Below are 24,777 nucleotides of genomic sequence, written 5' to 3'. Positions count from 1 at the left end.
TCATGTTGGATATGGCCGCTGTCTTGATTACTAAGCCAAACCAACTGCAATCAATATCAGGCCCAAAACACCAAGCTCTTTCCCTCGACAGACTTCATGATACTCTTACTTGATCACGTATTCGCACTCGTTGTCATAACCATTCTCATACACATCAATTGCTTCAATATCCACTTCAAGAAAGCTCCGTATCTTCACACGATGGCAATCCATATTACTCCGCAAGGCTCGCATTTGGCATCTCGACGCCATGTTCCTTGACAGACCTTTTGTCACACATGGAATCACATCCGTTGCCCCGGCAAAGTGAAGAATATTATTTAATGGCTTTCCCTATTGCCCAAGCAACCAATTCATCATGCAGCTATTTCAGCAAAATCACCGCGTTCGGTCCTGGTGCAGCGATTTCAACCACTGCACAACCTCTTCTTCTAGGTGGAGAGGCAGGATATGCGCTTGACCGCCTGCAGAGCCGTGTTACCGCAGGTCATTGCGCTGTTCAAGGATCTTCCATCAATGTCAAGTCTCCCAGCAGATTTGATTGGTGCAACTATCGTGAACCTCTCATCGCCCTTTGCTCGTGAGATATCTTGGGTGAGTGTGAAGCCAACTTCACCACATATTTCTCGCTTAAGAGTCAAGGGATTTGAGCTGATACAATGACAGCAGCTTTATGACCTACAGATTCTTCGAATGTGAAACCTCCTTCAAACCTCTACAATTCACGGCATCGCCTTGATGCCATAATGGAGGCGGTCGCTGAGGAAGAGTCGCCCCAACCAAGGCAACTACCCGAGTTTGATGCTGCTTTTCGGGATACGACATCCGCCTGTTATTTCCATCACATCATCGATGTTACCGATGCTACCCTCCGCGTTGAAGTGCTTGGTCCAAACCTCGCCTACACTTTTCGACACGAGCGCGCAAAAGAGCTGCGTTTAGCCGCCTCCGTCATCTCTAAGCGTCTGGAGGCCAAAGTGACGGGGTTCCTCGCCCTTCGGACTGGCAGAAACCAGAAGCGGGTTGTCTTGGCCTGGGCACAGAGCGGGCATGGGATCAGCCGTCTAGGCGACCTGCTCGATCCCGATCCCAGTGTGCTTCCCAACGACTTATGGACGAAGAGGGCCATCAACATGGGCCGCGCTCTCTCTCTGCGCATGAACCGACCCTATGATGGGATCGTCACTCGAACTATGGGTGTGCGAATGGATGGCGTATTTCAGGGCAGCCACGTCGAAGTGAAGCTCGCGGTGCATGCCATTTGCATCTTGCTGAGTAGCTTTGGCATCACGCAAGACTTGGATAACGTTTCGCCTGAGCACCTGAGGGCGCTACGACATGCAGCTTGGGATGACGGCTCGAAGCCTGCATTCGAAATATACTTTTCTCGCAAGAACTGTTCTTTCTGCGGCAAGTTTATGAGGAGGCTGCAGAATGCCACGGGAATCACCCTCAAACTTATATGGAGAGACCGGCTGGTGAAAAAAGTGTATGAAAACAGGAGAATGGACAGCAGTCGGGCAAATCCTCCGCAGTCGCAAGATGCCATTCAACTCGACTCCGACACTGTCATGACAGATGACGTTCATGTTATTGAGACTATCGATCTCTCTAGCGACCACCCCGTCAATTCCGAGGTTGTTAATCTTACCGTCGACAGCAACACCATCACCGACTCGCCTACGCCCGAACAAGGCCTCAACACACGCGCCCCGACGGACACATATATCGAAGGCCTGGCATATTGTGTCGGCCAAATTGACGAGTGCCCCGCAAGCGCCCGAGATGCCATCTTGACTCTTGCCGCTCAACAGCAGCAGCAGCGCAAGGCCACGAACCTCGAGAACATCAACAAGCCTCTCCCCGCTACACCTCAGATTGCGCCCCCGAGATATGCTGCGGCTGCTTCTGCAGAGCCAGAAGACGCACTGGCTATGGAGACGATAGAAGCTGCAATCGAGACGAATCCCCTGCTTACGCCACCACCTAGCGGAGGCAGACAACAACGCGCCCGTGCCAATAGCAGCAGACCAAGAACTTCCCGAAACTACACTTGGACTCGCGATGCTCGCTCACAAGCACCACCTGTACGAAAGGAACAAGTAACGCCGACTCGTCTTCCGAGCAACCACCGCGCCTCGGGCAAAGATGTCGGAGGCGTGAGAATCTTTACGGCTGCTCCCCATCCTCAAGGTAGGAGGGGGTCGACTATGTGGATCGAGCTTCCTTCTCGCCGGTGCTCTGAGTCTCCCGAGCCTTTTTGAGTGCTGGAGAAGGTACATAACACCCGGAAAGGGGAATCTGAATGTGATGTGAAATCATTGTTATCAGTTTTCATGTCTTTAACATTGGGAGCAGTTTCTTCATCTTTATCTTAATTATTACTATGCTTTTACGATGCATACCTTATCATGCTCACGGAACATATATACACAACTCCATCACAAATCATTACTTAGCTTATTTTTTTTCTTAACAAATCCTACTCTATTTCCCGAACATGCCTATATAAAATTAATAACCAAACCCAAGACCAGAAACACCAAGTCCCCAAAGATTAAACCTCCCCATCACTTCCTGCTCTCTGTCGAATCACATCTCTAAACGCGTCCCCCAAAGCCTCTTCCACGACACTCACATCCGGCGCCTTTAATTCCTCCTCTCCCACCCCTTTCCCTCCTTTCAATCTTCGCCCTCCTAGACCGAGTTTTCCCATTGTAGTAACGTATTTGACGTCTTCGCCATGACGTAGAGGGCCTTCTTTCGAAGATGGTGTGATTATCGTAGAGTCGAGGAGGGACTGCCACTGCGAGAGATAGATTCCAGGTCCAGACGCCGTAGTCCGAGAACCAGACGCAGCAGACGTAGAAGAAGAGTCAGCGGCATTAATGACAGCTTGTAACCGCCGTTGAGACACTCGAGTAATAGCCGCAAGATACTCCGCATGCTCATCAACAGCCCTCAATACATCCTCCCGCGTCTCCCCATCAAGATCCCCAACCATCCCATCAAGCTGCTCCTCCATCCCTTTCTTCTCCTCCCCTATCCCATGCCCATCACGGTCTGGTTTTCGAAACTTCACAGCGATGTCCTGCCCCCACGCAGGAAAATCCTTCCACACATCGGGACAATTCTTCGCGAAATCATGCACCCATTTATACAGCAACCCCCGATGATTCCTCAACAGCACCACGTAATCCTCCACGCTCGCCCCATCCTGCTCTTCCTCCTCTTCTTCTTTGGAACTGCCCTCGCCATCGTCCTTCTTCTGCTTGCTCCGCTTCACCTTCTTCTGCCTGCTCACGCGAACAAGTTCCGACACGAAGCCCTGTATCGCCTCGAGATAGTACCGAATGTCAATCTGCGAATGCACATCCCGAATCATCGGCTCGTACGCGCCAACGACATCCTTCACAGCCTGCGTAAACAGATCCGGCGGCTGCCGACACAGCACCGAAGTAATCCCCTCGCGATCATGCACCGACAGCAGCGCAGCGTAATACTCCAAACACTGCGCATGCTGAGCCTCCGTAAGAGCCTCCACCAGCAGCGGATCCGACGTCCTCAGAATAGCCACGACAATCGACTCCGAATCCCGCACACTCGCCTCTCTCACAGCGAGATGTTCGCTCCGAGGCAACGAAACGTGCAAACGAATCGCCTCGAGCATCTCATCCGTCGGCGCAGCATCTCCCTTGCTCTTCTCGATTTTATCGACGCTCTTCTTGAATTCCGAGGCATCCCACGACAAAGCTAGTGAGATGATTCTCTGCAGGAGATTCATCCCGTCGTCTGCGTTGGCTGTGAGACCGACCCAGTTGGTCAAGCTGGTGACGCTAATCTTTGCCAGCATGAGGCGCATCATGCCGCTGATCATGGTAGCTGCGTTGCCGATGCGCAGCGTCTGCTTGATCATTTTGTAGGGCACCAAGCTGTTGAGATTCTCAATCAGCTTGAGCAAATCCTGACCCTCTGGAGAGACGGTAAAGGTGTGATGCGCAAAAGTAGCGACGCTATAGCAAAGTCAGTCCAGTCAGACCAGTACTCCATCCAAAACTCATCCATCTCATCAAGATCAAGACAAAGACAAAAACTCACTTGATAATGGCATAATTCATCGCAGCCTTAACAGCCGGCGAAAAACTCTCCACGTCCTCCGTCTCCGTAACATGCTCCGAAACCCTTCCCATCAAATCGCCATACGCCCAATCCTCCAAAACATCTCCAAATGCCCTCAACAAGTCCTCCGCTTTGGTCTCATCATACTCCCCCTTCTTCTCCTCGCCCTCGCTCCCCGTCGTCCTGACCACGCCTCCCAAGATCCCCCTCGCCACCATCTCCAACACGCTGCTCGCCCCCGTCGCCAACGTCTTCCTCGTCCCCATCGCGCCCTTATCATAACTCTCCGAAAGCTCCGCCTCCGCAAACCTCGCCAGCAACCCTTGCACCCTCACGTTCCAGAAACCCGTGGGCAAGTCTCGCACGCCCGGCAGCGGCAGCACCAGCCTCGTCAGCATGAACTGCAGCAGCGGCGACGTGGATTCTCTCCCGCCAGCCTCGTCGTCACTGTCGTTGTCGCTGTCAGCCTCATCACCACCATCAGCATCTGCCTCGCTCTTCGTATCATTATCAACTCCCCTCCTCGCCCGCCAAAACGACACGGGCGTCCTCGATCTCGGCGTCCCCGCCTTGGGCGTCCCCGCCGCCGACGCAGTCTGCTTCAGCATCGTCCGAGCAAACGGACGCCCGTAGCCCGTCACCGCATCCGGGGCCTTGAAGCCTTCAATCTCGGCATACGTCTCCCGGTGCGTCAGGATGTCAAACAGCGCCCGCGTCTGCTCGTCCGTTAGAATCCTTGTCGTAGTTGTCGTTGATGAATGCACAGGCTCAGACGCTGATAAAGGCGCCTCTGCCGCCTTTTCCGCCTCCATGGCTGATTGTGTTAAGTTGGATATGCCCTTGTTGGCTTATTAGAGATTGGGGTCTCTAGGCAGAGAGCTATTTTATCGCATCCTTCCTCAGATTAATCCAGTATGAAAGAAAAATGAAGAGTCTCTAATAAAATAAAAATAACAATGAAATGAGTACACTATGTTGATACAAAGCCGTCCATGGCACTCATTCAAGTATGCATTTGGGTGGCGGTCAATGTCCGTCACGGCAGATAGAAAATGCATGGCGTTGAGTAAGCATATGAACAGCAGTATTACAGCATACCTATCCGATCTTCGATGCCCCGTTCGATCGGCTAGTGCAGAATCCCGTCCAACCGTTTTCTTTTGGACGGTACTTTGCTGCTAAACAAAGCCGCATCTGCCGATACGAACAACCACGTAGTTTGACCTTGTTAAGCGTCCAGGTCACAGGCTAAAACAAAGCAAGAAACAAAGCAAGGGACTCACAAACAACGTCCAACCTCATTGATACGTCGTTGAATCCATAGCCGTAAACTCAATTGGGCAGTGGCCGTACGCCACCGAGATCATACTACTACAGTACATGTTCCGGTGCCGTCATCTAGTTTCTACTGGACAGTATCTCATCATTTCAGAGAGCTGGAGCCAACATCAGCGATACAGCTGTATGTCATTAAAATAATGTCTCGAAATTGGTCAAACATGCGGCAATAATAATTAAAACTCATCAATTTAATTGCTACACAACTATTACTACCATGGTATCAGGTAGGCAATCGCCAGTAAAGGAGCGGGATGGATATAATAGAAACGGTAGAGCATTAATCGTGAAGCCAAGAACAAAGGAAGGAAGGGAGATAGGACAAAGGAGATAAAAAAGAATAGAATAGCACAACGTTACGTCTGTCCCAATGGGTATAGAACTTCCACATCTTCACCTTCAAGTGACTGATCACCACTCTTCTTCCACCTTCTGGACTTGAGCTGACCACCGCATCCCTAGTATGCAGTGAGACCTTGTCCGCCAAGTTGGTGGCCGCTTGTGCCTTCTCCGGCCGTGAAGCCACCTCCTCCTACATTGGCTGAGCCGTTAATATTTCCGTTGGCCCGTCCACCAGTTACAGTATGAGTCTTTCTCTCAATTCGCGGCACGGGAGGGATATCCGTGCTCTTTTGGGCGTCGCCAATGGAAAAGACGGGGCTCTCCCATCTGTCGCCCTTGGCAGCGAGCTCCCTGTATTCCGTGGCCTTGGAGCTGATGCCTCCGGGAAGGTGGATGTCGGGGAAGATGCTCTCCTGTTTAGTCATAGCGACGTTGACCTTCTTGTCCTGCGTGATGGCCTTTGCCTTCGCCTTGCCCTGGAGGATTCGCTTATGAGTAGCTTTGTAGTACCGGTTGTAGATGTTGGGCGCATTCTCGGGGTCCTCCTTGGCTTCTTCGAGAGCACGGTCCGCCTCCTGCTTGACCTGGAAGAGGAACTCATCGGCCTTGTCGCACTCGTCCTTGATGGCCATTTCAATGGCCTTTTGGAGAGCCGGACGGACAGCCCTGAGCGCAAGGGGCTTGAAGAGCGCGAACAAGAGCTTGTGCTTGGATTTCTTAATCTTGAGCTTCAGGCCCTTAACGTTGACGTCCACCTTTTCTACCTTGAAGACGTGTTGAGCGTCCTTCTTTTCAGGAGTAGACACCTTCAACCTAAAGGAGAAACCGTCACCAGGCAGCAAAAGATCAAGTACTCCAGTGTCGGTGATGGAGGGGAATCCAGACTTCTTCTTGATGTGATAGCTGACGTCTCGGAGATCCATTTGGATACCAGTAACCTTTATGTCCACGGTATTCTTGTGCTTGTTGGCAATCTTCTTGCGTCCCCAGCGGAAGTAATTATCGCTGGCTACTTCAAGGACATTGGGCATGAAATTGTCACTCTCGAGGACCAGATTCTCAATGACCGCATCAACTTTAGGATCAGAATATTCAATGCGTGGGATCGGCACGTATGCAATATTCTCAAAAATGGCGGGGACGATGACTTCGGTTAGATCCTTGACGAGGTGAGGCTTAAAGGTTGGTTTTCCATTCTCATCATTGCCCAAGTCCTTGAACAGCTTCTGGACTGCAACGCCAAATGCCTTGTTCTGAGGATCGTGGTCAAACTGATCCGCAACAAACCTGACCTCGTCAATAACGCGGTCGGTGTGGCCGCGATATTTCTCACGCAGCAGGTATCGACCATGATCGTAGAGCCGGTTCCATTCATCAGTGGAGGCGTCTTCAAGGACGTAGCCTTGCTCCAACAGGCACTTGCGGATGTAGGTGTCAACTTGCTTGAACCAGTCTCGAAGTTCCTGGTCCCTATCAGCATCTTTGTATATTTGGCCGATGGCCCGCCAAAGATCCTCGGTCGAGGTGCCATTGGCGAACCGCTCAATCAGAGTGCGCAAATCTTCCTCGGCTGCGGACAGTCCAGTACGGACATCCTTGGCAGAGTCGGCGGAACCCTTTCCAAGGTTGCGCCCATGCCGGCCGTATTCCTCAGCCAGCCGGAGGAGCGTTTGAACGGCTTGGGAGTAATCGGGGTGCTGCTGGCATTCAAGCACAATCTTTTTGAGACGAAAGATGACCTGATCCTTGCGCTCTTGAGGCATCTTCTTTTTCAGGTATTCTCTGGCCTTGCGGCGGTACTCTTCATTCCGCTTCGTGACCTTTTCTTGCGTCTCGTCGTCCAAATTACGGTCCAGCTTCTGGTCCACAACTGCCTGAGCTGCGTCGAGACCGGAGGTTGCATTGGTACGAGATGTGCTTGTGACTGTGCCCTGAGGAGCCGTAGCTGGAGGAACTGCTCCAACTTGAGGAACTGCTCCAACCTGAGGGACAGCTCCAGCCTGAGGAGCCACTCCATACTCGGGTGCGACTCCTGTTTCAGGGGCGACTCTAATCTGTGGAATATCTCCTCCTTGAGGCGCTACTCCAGCCTGAGGCACTGCACCCGTACCCCCAGCTTGAGGCACTGAACCAGTAGTACCAGTAGCAGCAGCCGAGACGACGTCTTGGGCGTCCTTTTTGGGATCGCCCTTGTAGACGTTTCGAGCCTGATTCTTTAGATTCTCCTTGGAAAAATCGGGCTTCTCGTGCCACGTGTTGTCTGGGGCGGCATGGTCCATTTGGCGAAGTTGTTCATCCGAGGGACGAATAAAGTTGGCAGCGTTAGTAGCGCCATCCCCAACCATGTCGCGGACGAGGATACTAGCATCCTTGACTATAACAGAAGAGTTAGCTGTATGGAACTGGAACACAGAGAGTAACTTGTGTTTGACTCACGAAGTTTGCGGAACTGCCCATTGGTGATGAGCAAGGTGCCTAGAGTTCTTAGCCCTTCGAGAGCATCGTCCTTGTCTCGTGTCGCGGCGTCTTTAGTCAATGTAGTTCCCGGGGCCTGGACACTCTGTGTGTCATAATGGGTAGTCTGCCAGATGAAGTCCTGGAGCAGGTTGCCGTGGTTCTTGGATAGCAGGAGCTGTTTTGCAAGCTTCACAACCTCCCTCGCATCCTCCACCAGCAGTTTTCCGTCATCGGATAACTTGTCAGAGGGGCTCGCGAGAGGTCTAGATTGCAGGAAGCTGTTCAATGCCACGTCGATTTGATCGTTCTAAGGAGTGAGTGAGTACATGATCGCATTATAGCACGCCAGCACATGTCACGAATGGTGGAGCAAAACATACCGACGGGAGTTTCCCATTCTTGAAGGCATGAAAGATGCCGTAGATCTGCAGCTTGCGATTGATGTCATCCTCCTTCTGCTTGGTGTCGGTGGGTCTGTTGACATTCGCAGCCATGGTGACGGCAAGATCTTGCTATTCTTAGGGTTGTCTTGTATGTTTAAAGCGCAAAATCGAGAAGAAAGTAGAAGAGATTGCAAAATCAAAAAGTGCTCCTAGACTTGTCGCGTAACAGGGAGTATTCGTAAGGAGAAACGTAAACGGACCAAGAAAAAAACAAAGGTCGATTTGGTAGGGGTATTTTTTCAGTAGACGTGAAGAGCAATAGCTCTCGGGGTATCACAGGAATTAAGAGCAGTGATTGATGGCAACACTGCCGGATTAGTAGAATTGCAAGTTTTCAATTGATGTCTTGAAGGGAGGAAAGAAGAGAAGGGCCAAGCCAAGAGCTGGATGCGGCACTCGCGAAGTTTATAGCTGCTACCACGGAATCACAGCGAGCTGCTCGCTGCTTCCATCACTGATCGACCGCTACCAATAGCAGCAGCTGGCACGGGGGTCTAGACTAGAACGGCTGCTCTGCCTGGCCTGTTGCAAGCTTTCCAGCCCGTTGATGCCAATCGCACAGGTGAGTGACGTTGGACTCGGGTAACAAGTACGTCATAGACGCCGTATCAATTCGTCGTGTCATTGCAGCCAGACGAACGAATGAGAGCAGGGCGGAGAAAGGGGCGTACAGTAGGTGTACATGCGATAAGTGTAAGCTTTCAAACTGAAATGAGCCACCGTTGATGATTTCCTGGATTTTCTCCTTGGTCGATGCTGATTCCGGTCTGGTGCCGATTCGGTGGGAGGTGTAGGCGGATTGAAATGAGGTTGTACATGTACCTCGGGCCAGGGGGCGTGTGCTGTGGCGGCGCCCTGTACATTGCACAATCCAGGCCAAAAAAGGTTGATGAGATGGGAATTGACAGGGCAATATTGGTATCTGATTTATCTCATTACCTACATATCGATGAATAAAGTCAATCCCTTTTATCGTATTCATATGCCTATGTGCTTTTCATTGTCCTGATCATTCTCTCACCCTGGCCTATGCCTGTGAAGGAGCTGGAGCTCATCAGCCGGCTCGGCACTTGACCCTGCCCTGGAGCCCCCCGCATCAATACGTTGCTCAGCGCTTGACCCGCTGTGGCGACGCCCAGGGATTCTCCCTGCACCTGAGCGACTACGCGTGTGAGCGTCATCGATGGATTGGCATCAATGACAACATGATGCAATCGCCATCGGGAATGTTTTGCAACGCGACACGACATGTCTCATCAAACGCTGCAGATTATCATTTATTGAATGCCATTATCCTATCCCATTCCGGTCTAGGCTTCACTTTGATAGTAACACACGCAATTTTTTCAGCTTAGAACAATTTGACAATGACGCGCAGCAGCTCGAATAGCAGGTTATTACATTCAACTAAAGAGTAGAGTATTAGGTACTTGTATCTAGTGCGAGGTTGTTGCTTTCTTATTTGTAACGAGTACCTGCACATGGAAGCAATTCTAAGTGCCTGCAATGTAAACATCAAAATCTCAGTTTGACGGCCCGATGCCTCTCACATTGAGATAGCACTCGTGTCGTTCATCATTCACGTTCCACCCAATGCAGTTCCAGCACGACAGCAAGTTATCCGGGTCAAGCTGCTTCTTGATGGTAAGAAGGCGAGCATAGTTCTTTTCGCCCCAGAACGACCCAATAGGATCAGGCTCATAAACATCAGCCTCGTTCTGGTACGCGCCAGCGCCAGGGGTAATGGCACGTATGGGGTCCATTGCCTCGCTCATCTCCTGGAACATGCTCGCGAGAGCTTCAGGGCTGGTGGCATCTGGGTCTGCTGGATCCCAAGTCGTTGTGTAAGTCAGATGCCACACGGAATCTCTCTATAACAAGGTGTCAGCTCCAAGTTGATTATATCAACCATATTTAATAGTACAAGTTGGACTTACCCATGCTGGTGACACCGAAGACTCGCCCGGGCCGCCAGGTTGGTCTGACTCGGCCAAAGTATAGTTGGTTGGAGATGCAATGACAGCTCCCCAGCCGAACTTGTTAGCCATGAGAGCGTCAACCAGCGCCTTTTGCCCATCGGCAGTCTGGAAATTCTTCTTGGGCACCAATCTAGATGATCGAGTCAAAGAAACTCCGGCTTCAGGCAAGAGAATGGAGAGCAATGCGGGATCATTCTGTGCGGTAAATTGATTCGGCAGGGTCCTAAAGTCGGTAATCAAGTGCTCGCTGCCTGGCAGGGACTTGAGGTAGTCAGTCACTGGCTTCAGAGAAGCCTTGCCCTCGTCGAGGTTGAGGTTCGCATTGTAGCCGAGCCATACAAGGTTGGGGCTACCCGCGACGTCCAGCACTCCGTAAACACCTCCCCAGCCCTCTTCAGACCACCTCTCAGCATTTGCAACCAAAACTTCGTTAGCTGTGCGAACGTCCGGTACAGGTAATTGCACGAACGCATACTGTAAAAAGGACTTGCTGTTAGCCAAGATACTATATGGTCAGTGAGGAACTCACCGAGTATTCCTGGTCTGGGTGAAGCTTAGTGGTAGTTTCTGTCACTACTCCAAAGGTACCTCCACCACCGCCACGGAGAGCAAAGAAGATGTCTTTATTCTGGCATCGGTTGGCTGTTACGTATGTTCCGTTGGGCAGTACAACTTTCATTTGTTGGACATTATCCACGCCGAGGCCAAAAGACGGCGTGAAGATGCCGTGGCCAGCGCCAGCGATCCATCCTCCAGAAGGTCCAACAGAAGGACATGATCCAGCGACGATCTAAGAACACAGAATTGATCAGGAACTGTTTTTGGTGACTTGGATATGGGGGCAGAGTTTTACCATATAACCGGTTCCCTGAAGGCTGTTGTACAAGTGGGTGCCGATTTGGCCGGCATGATATGTCACGACAGGTCCGACAGGGCTGGGACACTCGTCAGGAGTGAAGTTCTCGGTAATCACTGGGTCAGGAGCAAAGTTGTGCGTCCAGATGGCAAACGTATTGACACCTGCGCTTCCGCCCCTATAATCATGGCCAGTATTCTTGACAGTGACGGGAAGTTTGTACTGCTGAGCAAACTGCAAACTCTTCTGGATATCCTCGACTGACTGGGCATCCACATAGTAGTCGGGCACCGTTCCTTGAAAGCAGGTATCATTGCGTATGCCCCCAGTCGCAGTCAGGGTGCATTTCTGGCCGCGCCTCATGCAAGTGCTGAAAGTCGGGTTATGGTAACCTCCGAATCTCGAGATGATGTCCAGAGACGTCGACAGCCCAGATTCGACTGTCTGACATTGTGCTCCGTTAGGCGCATTTGCATCAAGCCCCCATGCATTCTCATAGCTGGTGAAGCACGGTAAGCCCGCAGGCGAGGCAAGATGCAACCGGCCAGAGACACTGTCATTGAGTGACTTCCAGGCTGTATCTGGGACCGCAAAGATATTTGAAATGGAAGCAGCCGTGACGTTAGCTGCAACGCCAAGGAGTGGAAGCGCTTGCTGAAGAGCGTCGATTATTTTGCCCATCTTCTCTAAAGTTGGTTCTGATGGCGGACGGTCGAGAGAGAGGAACGTTAAACCATGGTTATTCTCGCTTCATATATATACATGTACTCATCTATGCTGGCAAGGCGTACCCATTTCTACGGCATGTCAATTTCAGCCTCATCATTCGATATTTCTTGAGACATTATGAGTGAAGCATTTTCTTGGTATAAGTCCGAGAGGTTGACAATGCATGCGTTGAGTGATGCGCAGTTGATTACAAGCTTACTATCATGTATGATTACGGGCTGCTAATACAGATACGGTCGTGTTGTGATTATGAGATTAGTATACCTATATATAACTGTCTCACTAAGCCCGGGTTCCCTATACAGTGAATGAGAGCCAAGAGATCGTGTTGCTCTGATTTGAAGATTGAGTGTTACATTGTATCTTAAACTCCGGTATTAGAATGCAGATGTCGAAGTCTTCAATTATGGCTTGTCTACCTACGCTGGGTTCAGCTGCGTGTGATTGGTTCGGGACAGTCTGACACGATGCGCGCTTACAAGCTTGCCTCGTTTTCCTAGTAATGCTGCAGTACCAATATTTCCAAGCAACCATTACTATTTATTCTCGGAGTTAACAATATTGAATTGTCGGTTGAAACAATAGGTTGAGCTGTTTCAATACGATTGCATTTGATCCAGTGAGATTGTGTGAGCACAAATGCAAATAGGTACCCTGGAACCTGCTTACATGTATACCTGGACATGTACGCAACAGGGCCCAAGACTTCATCTCACTATAAAGAACGTACTTCCCGTAACAATAGGACCTATTCAGCACACTGGAGCGAAATATGCCTACAAATATGAAAGTATGTTTGTAATTCCGGGTAGGTAGTTGAGCCACAATAGTGGTCTACTGGATTTGATATGAGACTTTTCCAAGCTTACCCACACTTTTTGGATATACAACACACAAAATAGCTTGTCGGTCAATTTTCCAGACTCAAACCAGATAATGATAACCATTAGCCACGGCACTTATGCAAACAGTCGTCACGATAAGCATGGTTGTTATATATAGGTACCGAGATTAAATCCTCTCAACTGGGGCCCGGATCGTCCCGAAGCTTATCTCGATCGGTTGAGCATACAGAAAAGCCATTGGTTGGACAGTCAAAGTACTTTGGATTCATGATATCAAATTCAGATTTGTGGTGGAACGCTAAATGCTCCAATTGGCTGGGTAATGGCACATAATAGGCGGGCGGGTTGTTCTCTAGATACATACTGCCGAGGTGGCCATGATTGTACTTTGGTGAGGCACCCGGATAGCATTGGCCGACTATGAGCGGAAATAATCGCTCGACATGTAAGGCGAGTCCGGAAATAGATTGTCCAGATATAAAAGCAACAGATACTCTACGGAGTACTCCGTAGACATGACAGAAATATTCTCAACTTACACTCGGTACTTACCGTAGCTTTCTCTGCAGCCGTATGATTTCCCAAGTGCTGATAAATCACTGCACCACATGCTCGTCACATTTTGTCTTCGTCGAGACGGAACAATTTCGTCGCCACTTCGTACCTCTGGCCCTGGACCACAAATAGACGGACAAACTCTGTTTCGTAGGATCCGTACCAGTACAAACAGCCAAACGGCCCACGTGATGTGCAGCCAATCCAACTGCTGTAAAAAGCTTAAATTCCATGCAGGGAACTTTTACCGCCAATCAGGCGCAGATCACTTGACTGCTTCTGCGGCCCGGGTAGCAGCCGAGGTACCTATACGCGGTACTGTAAGGCACGAAGTAGCGAGGTACTAGCCTAGTACCGATTCACGACCACTCGCATCGTGGCTCAACTTCTGCACCAAAAACCTTCTCTTCCGATTCCTTTCAGGGCCCGTCATGGCCATGCGGCTGGCCATGTCTTCTCTACACCAGAGCAGCTATCATTCATGGGCAGCATAACAGTGACCGCGCCAGTTGGCCAGCATCCCGCCATGTATCCCGCCAGGCCCCGTCTGCCGGCTCTGGCCCCTCGCCTGCCAGGCAATTCGCCGCCGGTCGTCGAGAGGCCGAGCGTCAAAGAGCACACGGAAAAGGAGTGGGCCGCGCGGAAGGACCTCATTGAGGCGCTATACATAGGCGACAATCGCAAGTTGAATGAAATCATGGCCATCATGGAGACCAAGTATGGCTTCGCCGCTACGTAAGTCACGATCCTGCTGTTTGTTGTTTGCTATTTGCTACCTACCTCCTTGCACATGCCTACGCCTACTCAAGGTACATGCGAGTACTACCACTACTCGTATGCAAAGAATAGGCAAAATACCAAGCGAGGCGAGGGGTGACTAACCCAGTGTGCTAACCCAATGCAAAAGCGAGCAAATGTATAAGAAGAGATTCAAGAAGTGGAATATAAGAAAACGAGCGTATCGCAAATCAGCTGTTGAGACCAAAGTCTCTACTCCCTCCTCGGCTTCCGCTGCCACTCCCACCTCCACCTCCACGTCTTCTTCTTCGGCCGATTCAAAGCAAGAAGATGACGATGTCGAGGAAGTACCAAGGACGCCAGAAACCCCCGCGGTTACAGGCCTTGACCTGGTACCAAACCCCCAATTCAAGCCCCTCGCGGATCTAGAACTCGTCTTGAATGGTGTCATGACTTGGAGTTCGGAGAAATTGGAGTCGTATCGCATAGCGTCCGATCCCATGTCCCGATATCTTGCCACTCCCAACAAGCCTATTCAAGACAGCCGCACCATGTACCGGACGTTCGAGTTGGTTTTCGACCTGTGGTCCTATGGTAAAGGTGACCTAGCGGGCATGGCTGCCAGGAAGGGTTTCTATGTCATGGAATATGTCCTGACGGAGGACCACCCTGACCTTTTGTGGCACATGCTTGACACAATATATGACATGATCGACCGAGGTCATTTGCAGCTCCTCAGCATGTTCATACGGCATGCGCTTGTCCTGGCACGGAGCCGCTTCCCCGAAACCCATCCTCTCATTCGTATCCTCCAACAGCTCTTGTCGTGCGATTATCAAACCGAGCATGGCCGTCAATTCATCTGTTATCTGTTACGGCAAGCATGGTTACGCAATGTTGATCTTCTTTCGGAGCACATTAAGAGATCAGCCCCCCAGGAGTTTTGGCTATATGAGCAGTTGATATGGGATGGTCGGACAAGATTGCGCAGGAACAATGGGCTTGCTAATAGACGGGAGATTATGTACGAAGGCCTCGAGAGCCTGGGCCATCATGAAGAACACTTGGTGAGTGACGGCAACGACGGTAACTTGGAGAAGTTGAGAGTCGACGCTCTCATGTTGGAGTTTACACAAATGGACCTGGATGACAAGGAGAAGGCGGAGCAGATGGCGCTGGACCTGCTGGATACCACCCAGTTCTGGTCAGGGGCGCTTTCAAACGCCAGATTCCACGCATATGCTCGCAAGATGCTGGCCAGAATATGTGAGAGCAAACAGGACTGGGACCGCGTTGAAGAGAATTTAAAGCAGGCCATTCACATGCGAGAGGCAGCGCACGGTACGACCTCGAATTTACGTGTCATCCGAGACATGTGGGTGCTTGCCGCCTACTACCAAAAGGTTGGCAAGATAGACGACGCTCTGCAAGTGGCCCAAGACGCCATCACCAGGGCGCAGCAGTATTTACACGATCTTCCAGGCTGAAATTATACATGATGAGATTACGGATCGCAAGGTCAGTCGGCGTTTTAGAGAGAGTGGGAATGATAACATTGCCACATTAGGAAGTATCGCTTGGGAGGCCGGTTTTTTTGTTTTGCTCATTTTTTTATAGAGATTTCTTTGATGGATAGCCTATTGGATTAGAGGCGAAGCTGGACACTCGACAGAGTATCTTCAACAGTATACAAGTAATGTTATTTTATAAATTGCTACTATGCAAGTAATAAATTGTTTGCTGTATAGCGTCTGCCGTGTTTCGCTCTGTTTTGGTGTACTTTGATAACAGCTTCTCCTCGTAAAATGCATGTGGCCAAGCTAAGCCTGTACCTGCCATCATGCGAACCAGCCTGTTTGTGGAGTCGGGCTGCAGATGCGCAAACGTGGCACCAGCCACATAGTCGTCTCGCCACATGACGTTGACGTGGTACTGGATAAATCATTGTGCTGGGCCTGCATGCTTGTAGCACCGAACCTGCATCAGGCACCTATCAATTCACTACCTTGGCTATTTTATTGGCATCTCTTAAATAATAGGGATGGGAAGGTAGCCGATTTTAATTTTCTACAAACCTCCAAAGACGTTAACACAATGACGAGAAATACGCCACCTGATTATTGTGAGTCGATGCAGCAAAGCACAAGCTCTCCCCGCCATTGATCCAAGACAAAGAAGCAAGACAATGCTCTCCATTGGAGCCACTTTGTGCCGAGGCACCTGCTGATACATGTATACGCCAACACAGATGCAATCCTTGAGGTTTCAGAGAAGGCCTCTGCTTCGCAAATCCGAGATGCGTATAAGCGGTATGTCACCCATCTATGTCAACACCTTAGTCTGCGTGGCGGTGACCAACTGACCGTCTTTCTTCTAGGGCTGCTCTGAAGACACACCCCGATCGGGTCGCCAACGACTCGCCCGATCGTGAGCAGAGGACTCGACGCTTCCAGCTCGTCAATGACGCATACTATACCCTCTCCGACCCTACCAGACGACGAGAATACGACGACCAGCGAGGATACTACCACGTGCCGCCGGCATCGGATCCCTTTTCAGACGCAGAAGACTCTACGGGGCAGAGCTATTCGTGGGCATGGGAGCACTTTGAGAATAGGAACGGCGGCACCACCCCGAGTGGCCGCCAAGAAGCAGAAAATGCACAGTTTAGCGATGCCTTTGAGGAGATGATGCGAGACGAGGGGTTCTCCGAAGATGGAACTCCAAACCAACAAGGCACCGGCTCGACCATGTGGGGTATGGTCGGTGCAGTCAGTGGCGGCGCTCTGGGATTCATCGTCGGCAATGTCCCTGGATTGCTCGCCGGAGCAGTGGCCGGCAACCGACTCGGAGCGGTCAGAGACGCAAAGGGGAAGAGCGTATATGAAGTCTTCCAGGTAAGGCACAGACAGGCTTGCGTAACTACCACCACTACTACGCATCTCAGACCACTTCTGAGACTGACTTGATTATTCAGATATCTCTGAGCGCTAATGTATACATAGGAACTTCCCCAAGCCGATAGGGCGAGATTGTTGAGCCAACTGGCTGCAAAGGTATTCAGTCATGTTGCTAGCCCTTAATGACGGGGAAGACGCAATGGGTGGGAGCTTGAAAAAAACAGATGGGCAACTTTATGTGCTGTGGATGAGTCTTGGGCGGGTTCCTTTGCTTTTTTGTATTCTTTACGACCTCCTTTAACGATGAATAAGTTATGAGACAATGGAAACGACATTTACCTTTCAGTCGCTAGGTATATATTCTACAAAGTAGAAAACATGTGAAATGGAAAAACTTGCAAGATCAGGGAGTGTCATGGTAGACAACACGTACTTGGCGGTGCAGATAGCCTGTCGAGCATTCAATGCCTCATTAATTCCGAGACGTGACTGCTTTGGCAGCTGGAGAAGAGGAGCTGTGTGTGCTATCGAAATTTACTTTTCCAATACTCGTTATTGGCCTGCTCTTAGGCGCATTCTAGAGTATTTTCCAGTAGCTTTTGCTAGCGATAGCTCACTGGGGCAAATTGAGGCATGAAGATCACTAGCGGCGATGCAGCGAATACGCTAGCCCTCATTTGGATCCACACCCCGCTTTTTTGTGCTCTCGCTTGAGGGCAGACAAACCCTCGAAATTTTCCCGCCCTCACAAAATCGGCCGACCTTGTTCAACCTCACTTTTTGCCCTTTCCGACGCAGCAGCAGACCACGTCGATCAACAACCGCAGCAATGGCCGCCGAAAAGTCCAGCAACCCCATGCGGGAGCTTAAGATTCAGAAGCTCGTTCTGAACATCTCCGTCGGTGAATCTGGTGACAGACTCACTCGTGCCGCCAAGGTGCTTGAGCAGCTGTCTGGTCAAACCCCCGTCTACAGTGCGTCGCAACCAATTTTTCCATGAGGAGGAAAAAAATCCAGATATTAACCAATTTGACTGCAGGCAAGGCCCGTTACACCGTCCGTACCTTCGGTATCCGCCGTAACGAAAAGATTGCTGTTCACGTTACCGTCCGCGGTCCTAAGGTAAATTGAATCTGGAAAATTCAACACAGAATTTTTTTGGGCAACAAGTTGACTAACAGTATTGGATAGGCTGAGGAGATTCTCGAGCGTGGCCTCAAGGTCAAGGAGTACGAGCTTCGCAAGCGCAACTTCTCCGAGACTGGCAACTTCGGCTTCGGTATCAGCGAGCACATCGATCTTGGTATCAAGTACGACCCTTCCATCGGTATCTACGGCATGGACTTCTACTGCTGCATGACCCGCCCCGGTGAGCGTGTCACCCGCCGCCGCCGCATGAAGAGCAGAATCGGTGCTTCTCACCGCATCAAGCGCGATGAGACCGTCAAGTGGTTCAAGGGCCGCTTCGATGGCATTGTCCGATAAACGGTTTAAAATCCAAACCGAATAAAATATTTTTTTTCTTGTCTTGAAGGAAATGGGCATGGCGAACATTTGGGGGTAAAAAGGATCATATGGTCATGTATTCTTCCGCTTGATTTTTACATCAGCTCGTACCAAAATTTTTGAGTCGAGCAACGGCCTGAGAGACCGACCGGCGCTATGCCGGCTTCACATATAATTGCCCCTGCAATGTGATGGCACCATTTATACCTTTGGCAATGCCTGTTTGTTGTCGTGGTGGAGGATATTCGTATTGACTATCCTCTGTCTTTTGTTTTGTAGAAACCTCTATTGTTTCTCCCAGTAGCGATGTATTTGTTTGATGAATCACGATGGCTTCGTATCATGAATTGATACGGCATGTCAAAAATTTCTCTGTGGATTTCTCACTGTGGGAGTAATGAGTTGTGCTCTTTGGACATGATGCATTGTGCATGACTGTGTCACATCATTTCAAGGTGATGCGGCATCATCAGTCTCTTGCAATAACGCCTACAATGTTGCTTTCCGCGGTTGTTTTTCACCAACCAACGCAGCATTTAATAGTATTCATCTTTACCATATTTGCACCTCTGCGAATTCGTTTCAATATTACTTCATAATCAAAAGAGATGTTGTTCTTTTAATGAGGCATATAAGGTATCGCTGTGTTGTTATTGAAAACAGAGATGCTTCAATCTTCACTCCCAACTTGAACCTGAATGTTCTGGTACGTACCTACAGCAACCCGGTTTGACCCCCTGCCTTGGCCACACCTTCTCCACGATGAGCAAATGCGTGCCTTCACGATCAGGCAGTCAAGGCACCAACAAAATACCACCGGCAAGAAAAAAAAAGCGCTCCCCTTCCAGTATTAGCCTCCGCTCCGTTCCCTCACTAAGCTGCCCATGGAAAATTGTTAAGGCGGCGTCGGCTCCTCCAGCAAAACCGCGCAAGTGGCCGTGATTGGCCAGCGAGGCAACCCGAGAACCCCACCTTGGTCCTCACAGACTCTGCTCTCTCCATCGCCTCTCCTCCCGAAAATCTCCATTTTGCTCTTCCTGCAAAAGGCAGACATCAACAAACCCTCAATCCCCTCCCCAATTGCACGCCGCTGCAATTGCTTCCCTCTCTTCTGAGGCCCCTAGATTCCTCCCTCAAGATGTTCCGCAACGCCCTCCGCCAGTCCTCTCGCGCTGTCGGCGCCGTCGCTGCTGGCCGAGTCTCCGTGGTGAGTGTCTTTTTTTCCGCAAGCCCGAGGCGACCATGGGGCAGAAAAAAATGAATCCCGGCCGTGGACAGCGAGGAGGATGCATCACAGCCTTGCGCATCCGCCTGCAACTTGGCCTACCGACCTCAATTGAGCTCTTCTTCGACTTTTTCGAGCCGCAGAGCACGCTTTTTGAGCTTTTTCCACGCCTGCCGGGGTTCTCCATACTCTTTTATTGGCCATTCGGCTAACATGTTTTTCTCTTACCCAATGTAGACTCGAAATGCCGCACCGGTCGCCATCAACGCCGTCCGCACCTACGCTTCCGACGCAAAGGCCTCGCCCACTGAGGTCTCTTCTATCCTCGAGCAGCGAATCCGTGGTGTCCAGGAGGAGTCCGGTCTTGCTGAGACTGGCCGTGTCCTGTCTGTTGGGTATGTGGAGGCCACCTATCAAAGCTGTCTGGTCTTTGGAGCCGCAACGCCAAATGCAATCCTTGTCAACATTGGATGCATGCGACGGAGGGTTATCAAAAGACATGCTTCTTACCGACTGATGAGCTTTTTTTTTTAACTCTTGGTAATTTTTTTCTAACTATGAGGATAGTGATGGTATCGCCCGTGTTCACGGTATGGCCAACGTCCAGGCTGAGGAGCTTGTCGAGTATGTGGAGATTCCTCTTGCCCATTGCAGAAGACTTGCAGCTAACACCATTCAGGTTCGCTTCCGGCGTCAAGGGCATGTGCATGAACCTCGAGGCCGGCCAGGTCGGTGTCGTGCTGTTCGGTTCCGATCGTCTGGTCAAGGAGGGCGAGACTGTCAAGCGTACCGGTGAAATTGTGAGTTATATAAGACTACACTGCCAGAAACGATGCTAACTGCCCGCAAAGGTCGACGTCCCTGTCGGTCCTGAGCTGCTCGGCCGTGTCGTCGACGCTCTGGGTAACCCCATTGACGGCAAGGGCCCTCTCAACACCAAGGAGAAGCGCCGTGCTCAGCTCAAGGCTCCCGGTATCCTGCCCCGCAAGTCCGTCAACCAGCCCGTGCAGACCGGTCTCAAGTCCGTCGACGCCATGGTTCCCATCGGCCGTGGTCAGCGTGAGTTGATCATTGGTGACCGTCAGACTGGTAAGACTGCCGTCGCCCTCGACACCATCCTTAACCAGAAGCGATGGAACAACTCCGACGACGAGACCAAGAAGCTTTACTGCATCTACGTCGCCGTCGGCCAGAAGCGATCCACTGTCGCTCAGCTCGTCAAGACCCTGGAGGAGAACGACGCCATGAAGTACTCCATCGTCGTCGCCGCTACTGCCTCTGAGGCCGCCCCTCTGCAGTACATTGCTCCCTTCACCGGTGTATGTCTATGATCTATCCGCTTCACTCCTTTAACTCTTCACTAACGTATTTATGACATCAGGCTTCTATTGGTGAATGGTTTCGGGATAATGGAAAGCACTCCCTGGTGATCTACGACGATCTGTCTAAGCAGGCTGTTGCCTACCGTCAAATGTCCCTGCTGCTGCGTCGTCCCCCCGGACGTGAGGCTTACCCCGGTGACGTCTTCTACCTGCACTCCCGTCTGCTGGAGCGTGCCGCCAAGCTCAACGACAAGCACGGTGGTGGTTCCATGACTGCCCTGCCCGTCATTGAGACCCAGGGTGGTGACGTGTCTGCCTACATTCCCACCAACGTCATTTCCATTACCGATGGCCAGATTTTCCTGGAGTCCGAGCTGTTTTACAAGGGTATCCGACCTGCCATCAACGTCGGTCTGTCCGTCTCTCGTGTCGGTTCCGCCGCTCAGCTCAAGGCCATGAAGCAGGTCGCTGGTTCCCTGAAGCTCTTCTTGGCCCAGTACCGTGAGGTTGCCGCTTTCGCCCAGTTCGGTTCCGATCTTGATGCTGCCACCAAGCAGACCCTGTCCCGTGGTGAGCGTGTAAGTTATCCCCCTCCGCATATGCACATATGCGCACCAGTGACTGTTAGACCGCGTGAGATAGCTGACCAGCCGTGATTACAGTTGACCGAGCTCCTGAAGCAGAAGCAGTACTCCCCCATGGCCGTTAACGAGATGGTTCCCCTCATCTACGCTGGTATCAACGGTCACCTCGACGCTATCCCCGTCGACCAGATCCTCAAGTGGGAGTCTGACTTCCTTGCCCACCTCAAGACCAACGAGTCCGACCTGCTCGCCACCATTGACAAGGAGGGTGCCCTGAGCAAGGACCTCGAGGCCAGACTCAAGGACGTCACCGTCAACTTCGTCAAGAGCTTCCTCAGCTAAACAAATAATAAGTTGAAGCACGCGTCGAGCGAAATAGAAAAAGGTCACTGTTGGAGGGGTGCTACTGTCTATACCAATTATTGTTGGTCGTTCTCTAGAGATGGAGGAAGGGGGGGGTTTTAAAAAGTGATGGCTGCGCCAAATGAGAGGGCCATGGCTTATAAAGGGAGACGCGCCAGTCATTCTACCACTTGTAAAATACGAGCACATTACTCAATGGATGTCCTTGATTCCTTTTGTTCTGTTAAATCTAGACAAAGACGTCTGAGAGGTGACTGTGCTTGAAATCGTCGTGCATGTGTCCTACACTATGTGCGTAGACTACGAATAAAAAATAAATAACTTAATACAAATTTTAGTCACAGTTGAACTCGGCTTATACTTCTGCACATTGGACCGTACGGCTACTTTTGACATAAAGAGGAGTGGCTATGATTCCGTGCCCCAAGTTGGTGATGATATCAGATGGTAGAGTGATATAGCTCTAATAGCTGAGACTAGAGGGATATAGTTATAGTAGCCTAGACCAGATGAATATAGCTGTAGTGGCTGAGATTGGGGGAATATAGCTAATAGTATATGAGACGAGATGAATATAAATATAGTAGTAGAGACCAGAGGGATATATACCTTCTGGAGCTGGATCAGTGAGGGATCCATCCATTACCTATACCCTGGCCATTTAGCTCTGATTTTGCACTCTGCGTGTTCTGGTTTGCCTGGGCGGTAATCTGATTTTGGGTTTCATATTCCAAATTTATAGCATCGTGCCAGCCCATCTTTACAGCATCGTGCTGGCTCTACTTTGGCGTCAGTCTTCCCATGAAGCAGTATGACGCCGTGGATGGCAGACCCCATATCCCACGTAGGTAACGCCCCTCCTCCGCCTCGAGCTGTTGCCAACCGAGCTTTTGGCCTTGGGACGGCGAGGGGCAGATTCAAGTGTTGGTAGCGTGCCATAAGTTTGACTCGAATATACACGAGATGCTTTTGAACATTTGGGTAAGCCACAAGATCGTTGCCCATTCCATTGCTCTTTCCTCGTTTCCTCGGTCCTCCAATTTCTCAGGAGTAGGGTTGATCAGATTTCGACAGCGGGCTGCCAGTTTGAACTGTTCCAGGGCAGGATACTTGCTTACGTCGGGGGTGGCAACCAGTGGTGCTCCAAACTGGTGGAATACCTCAAGGCCTGCTCCGTCTTGCCTCTTTCGTCCCACGAGTCCTTTTCACCGCAGAGCCATCTCTAAACAAGTCGCGTGTAAATATAAGTATAGTAATAAATAGTAAAAAATATCAGCATAGTACCTATACCGTCAGGGATAGTAACTCCCTGATCGTACAGGAGTCCCAGGCTGGCCCATATTTGTCGCAAGTAGGTGGCCTTTGAGGGAACGCTCAGCTGGTCTAACAGGCTCCAGGAAGGATTCACCAAGTCAGGGGCGGGGCCGTGAGGTAGTAAATAGTAAATACTAGGTAAATACAGCTAGAGTAGTAGATAGTAGATATATATAGCCATAGTAGTAAATAGTAGATATATGTAAATATTTATCTACCGCTAGAACTATAAATCCCTAAGACTTGTGCTGTTTATCCAAGCCTGACAGACTGGGTACATTAGTCCACTGGGAAATAGCCATCGTTCCCGCCAACATCCCGAACCTTCAACGATGGCCCCAAATGTAATAAGAGATTTGTTATTTTTAATATTGGACTTAAGACCAGGCAGGTGCTGGCAGCCGTTGTTTCAAGTTGCCAGATGGCGAGAGCTGGCGGAGTCAGAGAGAGCCACTGTTTTTATATTTATATGGACGCGCCCAACAATATACGAAACATTCTCTCCAATGTTACTCTTGCTAAACACATGCCAGCTTTCTATCCTCTCACCGACCTGCTGCCTCCAACTATAAATAACCCCCATTTCTCCTCTCTCCTCATGCGAGCTACATCCTTTCTCCTCTCAACATCTCAGCCCGCCACTTCATATCCAACAAATCCTCTATGTGAGTATTTATTTCAATTAACCTTACCAACCCTTTGAAGCAAACTCATCTCCGCTAACTGTCTCCATCTCAAGCCTCAGCCTACAGGCCCCAACGACCACACTCCTGCCGTGAAACTTCCATCTTCGTGGCCCTGTTCTTTTGAGGCAAGATGAGTCCAATGAGTGGCCCTCTCCAGAGCTGGAATGGCATCTACAAACGTTCAAGGCCCGACGGAGTGGGTATAGCGATCCACCAGGAAATGAACAGCGTTCTCGCCAAAACCCCGAATCTTCAACAATGGCCTTAAATGTACAGGTACACAGTGATAGGCCGATGCCGACACCTGGTGTGTCCCTTGACAGAGAAGATGAAAACCCGCATTAAAACCTTGTGCCCGGATGCAGTTCTCGCATACGCTGGTGTTAGCTTGCAACTCCAGAGCAACGTGTTCATGCGCAAGGGCGCAAACAAAAAGAAGAGGGGGGTGGAAGACGCGGAGGAAGACGAGGATGCCG

General features: G+C 50.6%; 10 protein-coding genes across 10 annotated transcripts; 6 read left to right on the top strand and 4 right to left on the bottom strand.

Moving 5' to 3' along the window:
- Nucleotides 1-201: 201 nt before the first annotated feature.
- M431DRAFT_496220 (hypothetical protein) lies at nt 202-2,264 on the top strand (the record flags this gene model as incomplete). The annotated part of the gene is made up of 2 exons (XM_024917466.1): nt 202-204; nt 753-2,264. The coding sequence occupies 2 exons, from the start codon at nt 202-204 to the stop codon at nt 2,262-2,264; spliced, it is 1,515 nt and encodes a 504-aa protein (XP_024773954.1).
- A 139-nt stretch (nt 2,265-2,403) lies between these two features.
- Nucleotides 2,404-5,277, bottom strand: M431DRAFT_521151 (hypothetical protein). Its single transcript, XM_024920453.1, has 2 exons — nt 4,099-5,277; nt 2,404-4,013 (listed from the first exon to the last, which is right to left on the bottom strand). Exons 1-2 carry the CDS (start codon nt 4,929-4,931, stop codon nt 2,558-2,560), a joined length of 2,289 nt encoding a protein of 762 aa, XP_024773953.1. The 5' UTR covers nt 4,932-5,277; the 3' UTR covers nt 2,404-2,557.
- A 638-nt stretch (nt 5,278-5,915) lies between these two features.
- M431DRAFT_6492 (hypothetical protein) lies at nt 5,916-8,750 on the bottom strand (the record flags this gene model as incomplete). The annotated part of the gene is made up of 3 exons (XM_024921674.1): nt 5,916-8,173; nt 8,236-8,563; nt 8,637-8,750. The coding sequence occupies 3 exons, from the start codon at nt 8,748-8,750 to the stop codon at nt 5,916-5,918; spliced, it is 2,700 nt and encodes an 899-aa protein (XP_024773952.1).
- Nucleotides 8,751-10,222: 1,472 nt separating this feature from the next.
- Nucleotides 10,223-11,897, bottom strand: M431DRAFT_496217 (hypothetical protein; the record flags this gene model as incomplete). The annotated part of the gene is made up of 4 exons (XM_024917465.1): nt 10,223-10,570; nt 10,637-11,152; nt 11,208-11,468; nt 11,532-11,897. The coding sequence occupies 4 exons, from the start codon at nt 11,895-11,897 to the stop codon at nt 10,223-10,225; spliced, it is 1,491 nt and encodes a 496-aa protein (XP_024773951.1).
- Nucleotides 11,898-14,081: 2,184 nt separating this feature from the next.
- Nucleotides 14,082-14,654, top strand: M431DRAFT_509278 (hypothetical protein). The gene has a single exon (XM_024919259.1). The coding sequence runs from the start codon at nt 14,190-14,192 to the stop codon at nt 14,400-14,402; it is 213 nt and encodes a 70-aa protein (XP_024773950.1). The 5' UTR covers nt 14,082-14,189; the 3' UTR covers nt 14,403-14,654.
- M431DRAFT_509277 (hypothetical protein) lies at nt 14,571-16,160 on the top strand. Its single transcript, XM_024919258.1, has one exon. The coding sequence runs from the start codon at nt 14,578-14,580 to the stop codon at nt 15,886-15,888; it is 1,311 nt and encodes a 436-aa protein (XP_024773949.1). The 5' UTR covers nt 14,571-14,577; the 3' UTR covers nt 15,889-16,160.
- Nucleotides 16,161-16,384: 224 nt separating this feature from the next.
- On the top strand, nt 16,385-17,506 carry M431DRAFT_509276 (hypothetical protein). The gene is made up of 4 exons (XM_024919257.1): nt 16,385-16,523; nt 16,650-16,710; nt 16,779-17,298; nt 17,407-17,506. Exons 1-4 carry the CDS (start codon nt 16,496-16,498, stop codon nt 17,482-17,484), a joined length of 687 nt encoding a protein of 228 aa, XP_024773948.1. The 5' UTR covers nt 16,385-16,495; the 3' UTR covers nt 17,485-17,506.
- Nucleotides 17,507-18,130: 624 nt separating this feature from the next.
- M431DRAFT_6488 (hypothetical protein) lies at nt 18,131-18,786 on the top strand (the record flags this gene model as incomplete). The annotated part of the gene is made up of 3 exons (XM_024921672.1): nt 18,131-18,275; nt 18,341-18,423; nt 18,493-18,786. The coding sequence occupies 3 exons, from the start codon at nt 18,131-18,133 to the stop codon at nt 18,784-18,786; spliced, it is 522 nt and encodes a 173-aa protein (XP_024773947.1).
- An 827-nt stretch (nt 18,787-19,613) lies between these two features.
- On the top strand, nt 19,614-22,486 carry M431DRAFT_509274 (hypothetical protein). Its single transcript, XM_024919256.1, has 7 exons — nt 19,614-20,014; nt 20,270-20,427; nt 20,600-20,656; nt 20,712-20,832; nt 20,884-21,351; nt 21,414-21,932; nt 22,017-22,486. The coding sequence occupies exons 1-7, from the start codon at nt 19,946-19,948 to the stop codon at nt 22,278-22,280; spliced, it is 1,656 nt and encodes a 551-aa protein (XP_024773946.1). The 5' UTR covers nt 19,614-19,945; the 3' UTR covers nt 22,281-22,486.
- Nucleotides 22,332-23,000, bottom strand: M431DRAFT_453900 (hypothetical protein). The gene has a single exon (XM_024915298.1). It carries the CDS (start codon nt 22,938-22,940, stop codon nt 22,710-22,712), a length of 231 nt encoding a protein of 76 aa, XP_024773945.1. The 5' UTR covers nt 22,941-23,000; the 3' UTR covers nt 22,332-22,709.
- Between the last annotated feature and the right edge of the window lie 1,777 nt (nt 23,001-24,777).

This window comes from Trichoderma harzianum, assembly GCF_003025095.1.
Source record: "Trichoderma harzianum CBS 226.95 unplaced genomic scaffold M431scaffold_7, whole genome shotgun sequence".
Classification (NCBI taxonomy): domain Eukaryota; kingdom Fungi; phylum Ascomycota; class Sordariomycetes; order Hypocreales; family Hypocreaceae; genus Trichoderma; species Trichoderma harzianum.
The sequence above is the reverse complement of the archived record's forward strand: the minus strand, read 5'-3'. Positions and strand labels throughout refer to the sequence as shown.

Bases quoted from the DNA above. Each gene is read 5' to 3' on its own strand.
- M431DRAFT_521151 (XM_024920453.1), bottom strand. From the start codon at position 4,931: ATGGAGGCGGAAAAGGCGGCAGAGGCGCCTTTATCAGCGTCTGAGCCT. The intron at 4,014-4,098 runs GTGAGTTTTTGT...ACTTTGCTATAG, and splicing joins ATGAATTATGCCATTATCAA to CGTCGCTACTTTTGCGCATC.
- M431DRAFT_509278 (XM_024919259.1), top strand. From the start codon at position 14,190: ATGTATCCCGCCAGGCCCCGTCTGCCGGCTCTGGCCCCTCGCCTGCCA.
- M431DRAFT_509277 (XM_024919258.1), top strand. From the start codon at position 14,578: ATGTATAAGAAGAGATTCAAGAAGTGGAATATAAGAAAACGAGCGTAT.
- M431DRAFT_509276 (XM_024919257.1), top strand. From the start codon at position 16,496: ATGACGAGAAATACGCCACCTGATTATT. The intron at 16,711-16,778 runs GTATGTCACCCA...TCTTTCTTCTAG, and splicing joins ATCCGAGATGCGTATAAGCG to GGCTGCTCTGAAGACACACC. The intron at 17,299-17,406 runs GTAAGGCACAGA...ATGTATACATAG, and splicing joins GCGTATATGAAGTCTTCCAG to GAACTTCCCCAAGCCGATAG.
- M431DRAFT_509274 (XM_024919256.1), top strand. From the start codon at position 19,946: ATGTTCCGCAACGCCCTCCGCCAGTCCTCTCGCGCTGTCGGCGCCGTC. The intron at 20,015-20,269 runs GTGAGTGTCTTT...TACCCAATGTAG, and splicing joins CTGCTGGCCGAGTCTCCGTG to ACTCGAAATGCCGCACCGGT. The intron at 20,657-20,711 runs GTATGTGGAGAT...AACACCATTCAG, and splicing joins CAGGCTGAGGAGCTTGTCGA to GTTCGCTTCCGGCGTCAAGG.
- M431DRAFT_453900 (XM_024915298.1), bottom strand. From the start codon at position 22,940: ATGGATCCCTCACTGATCCAGCTCCAGAAGGTATATATCCCTCTGGTC.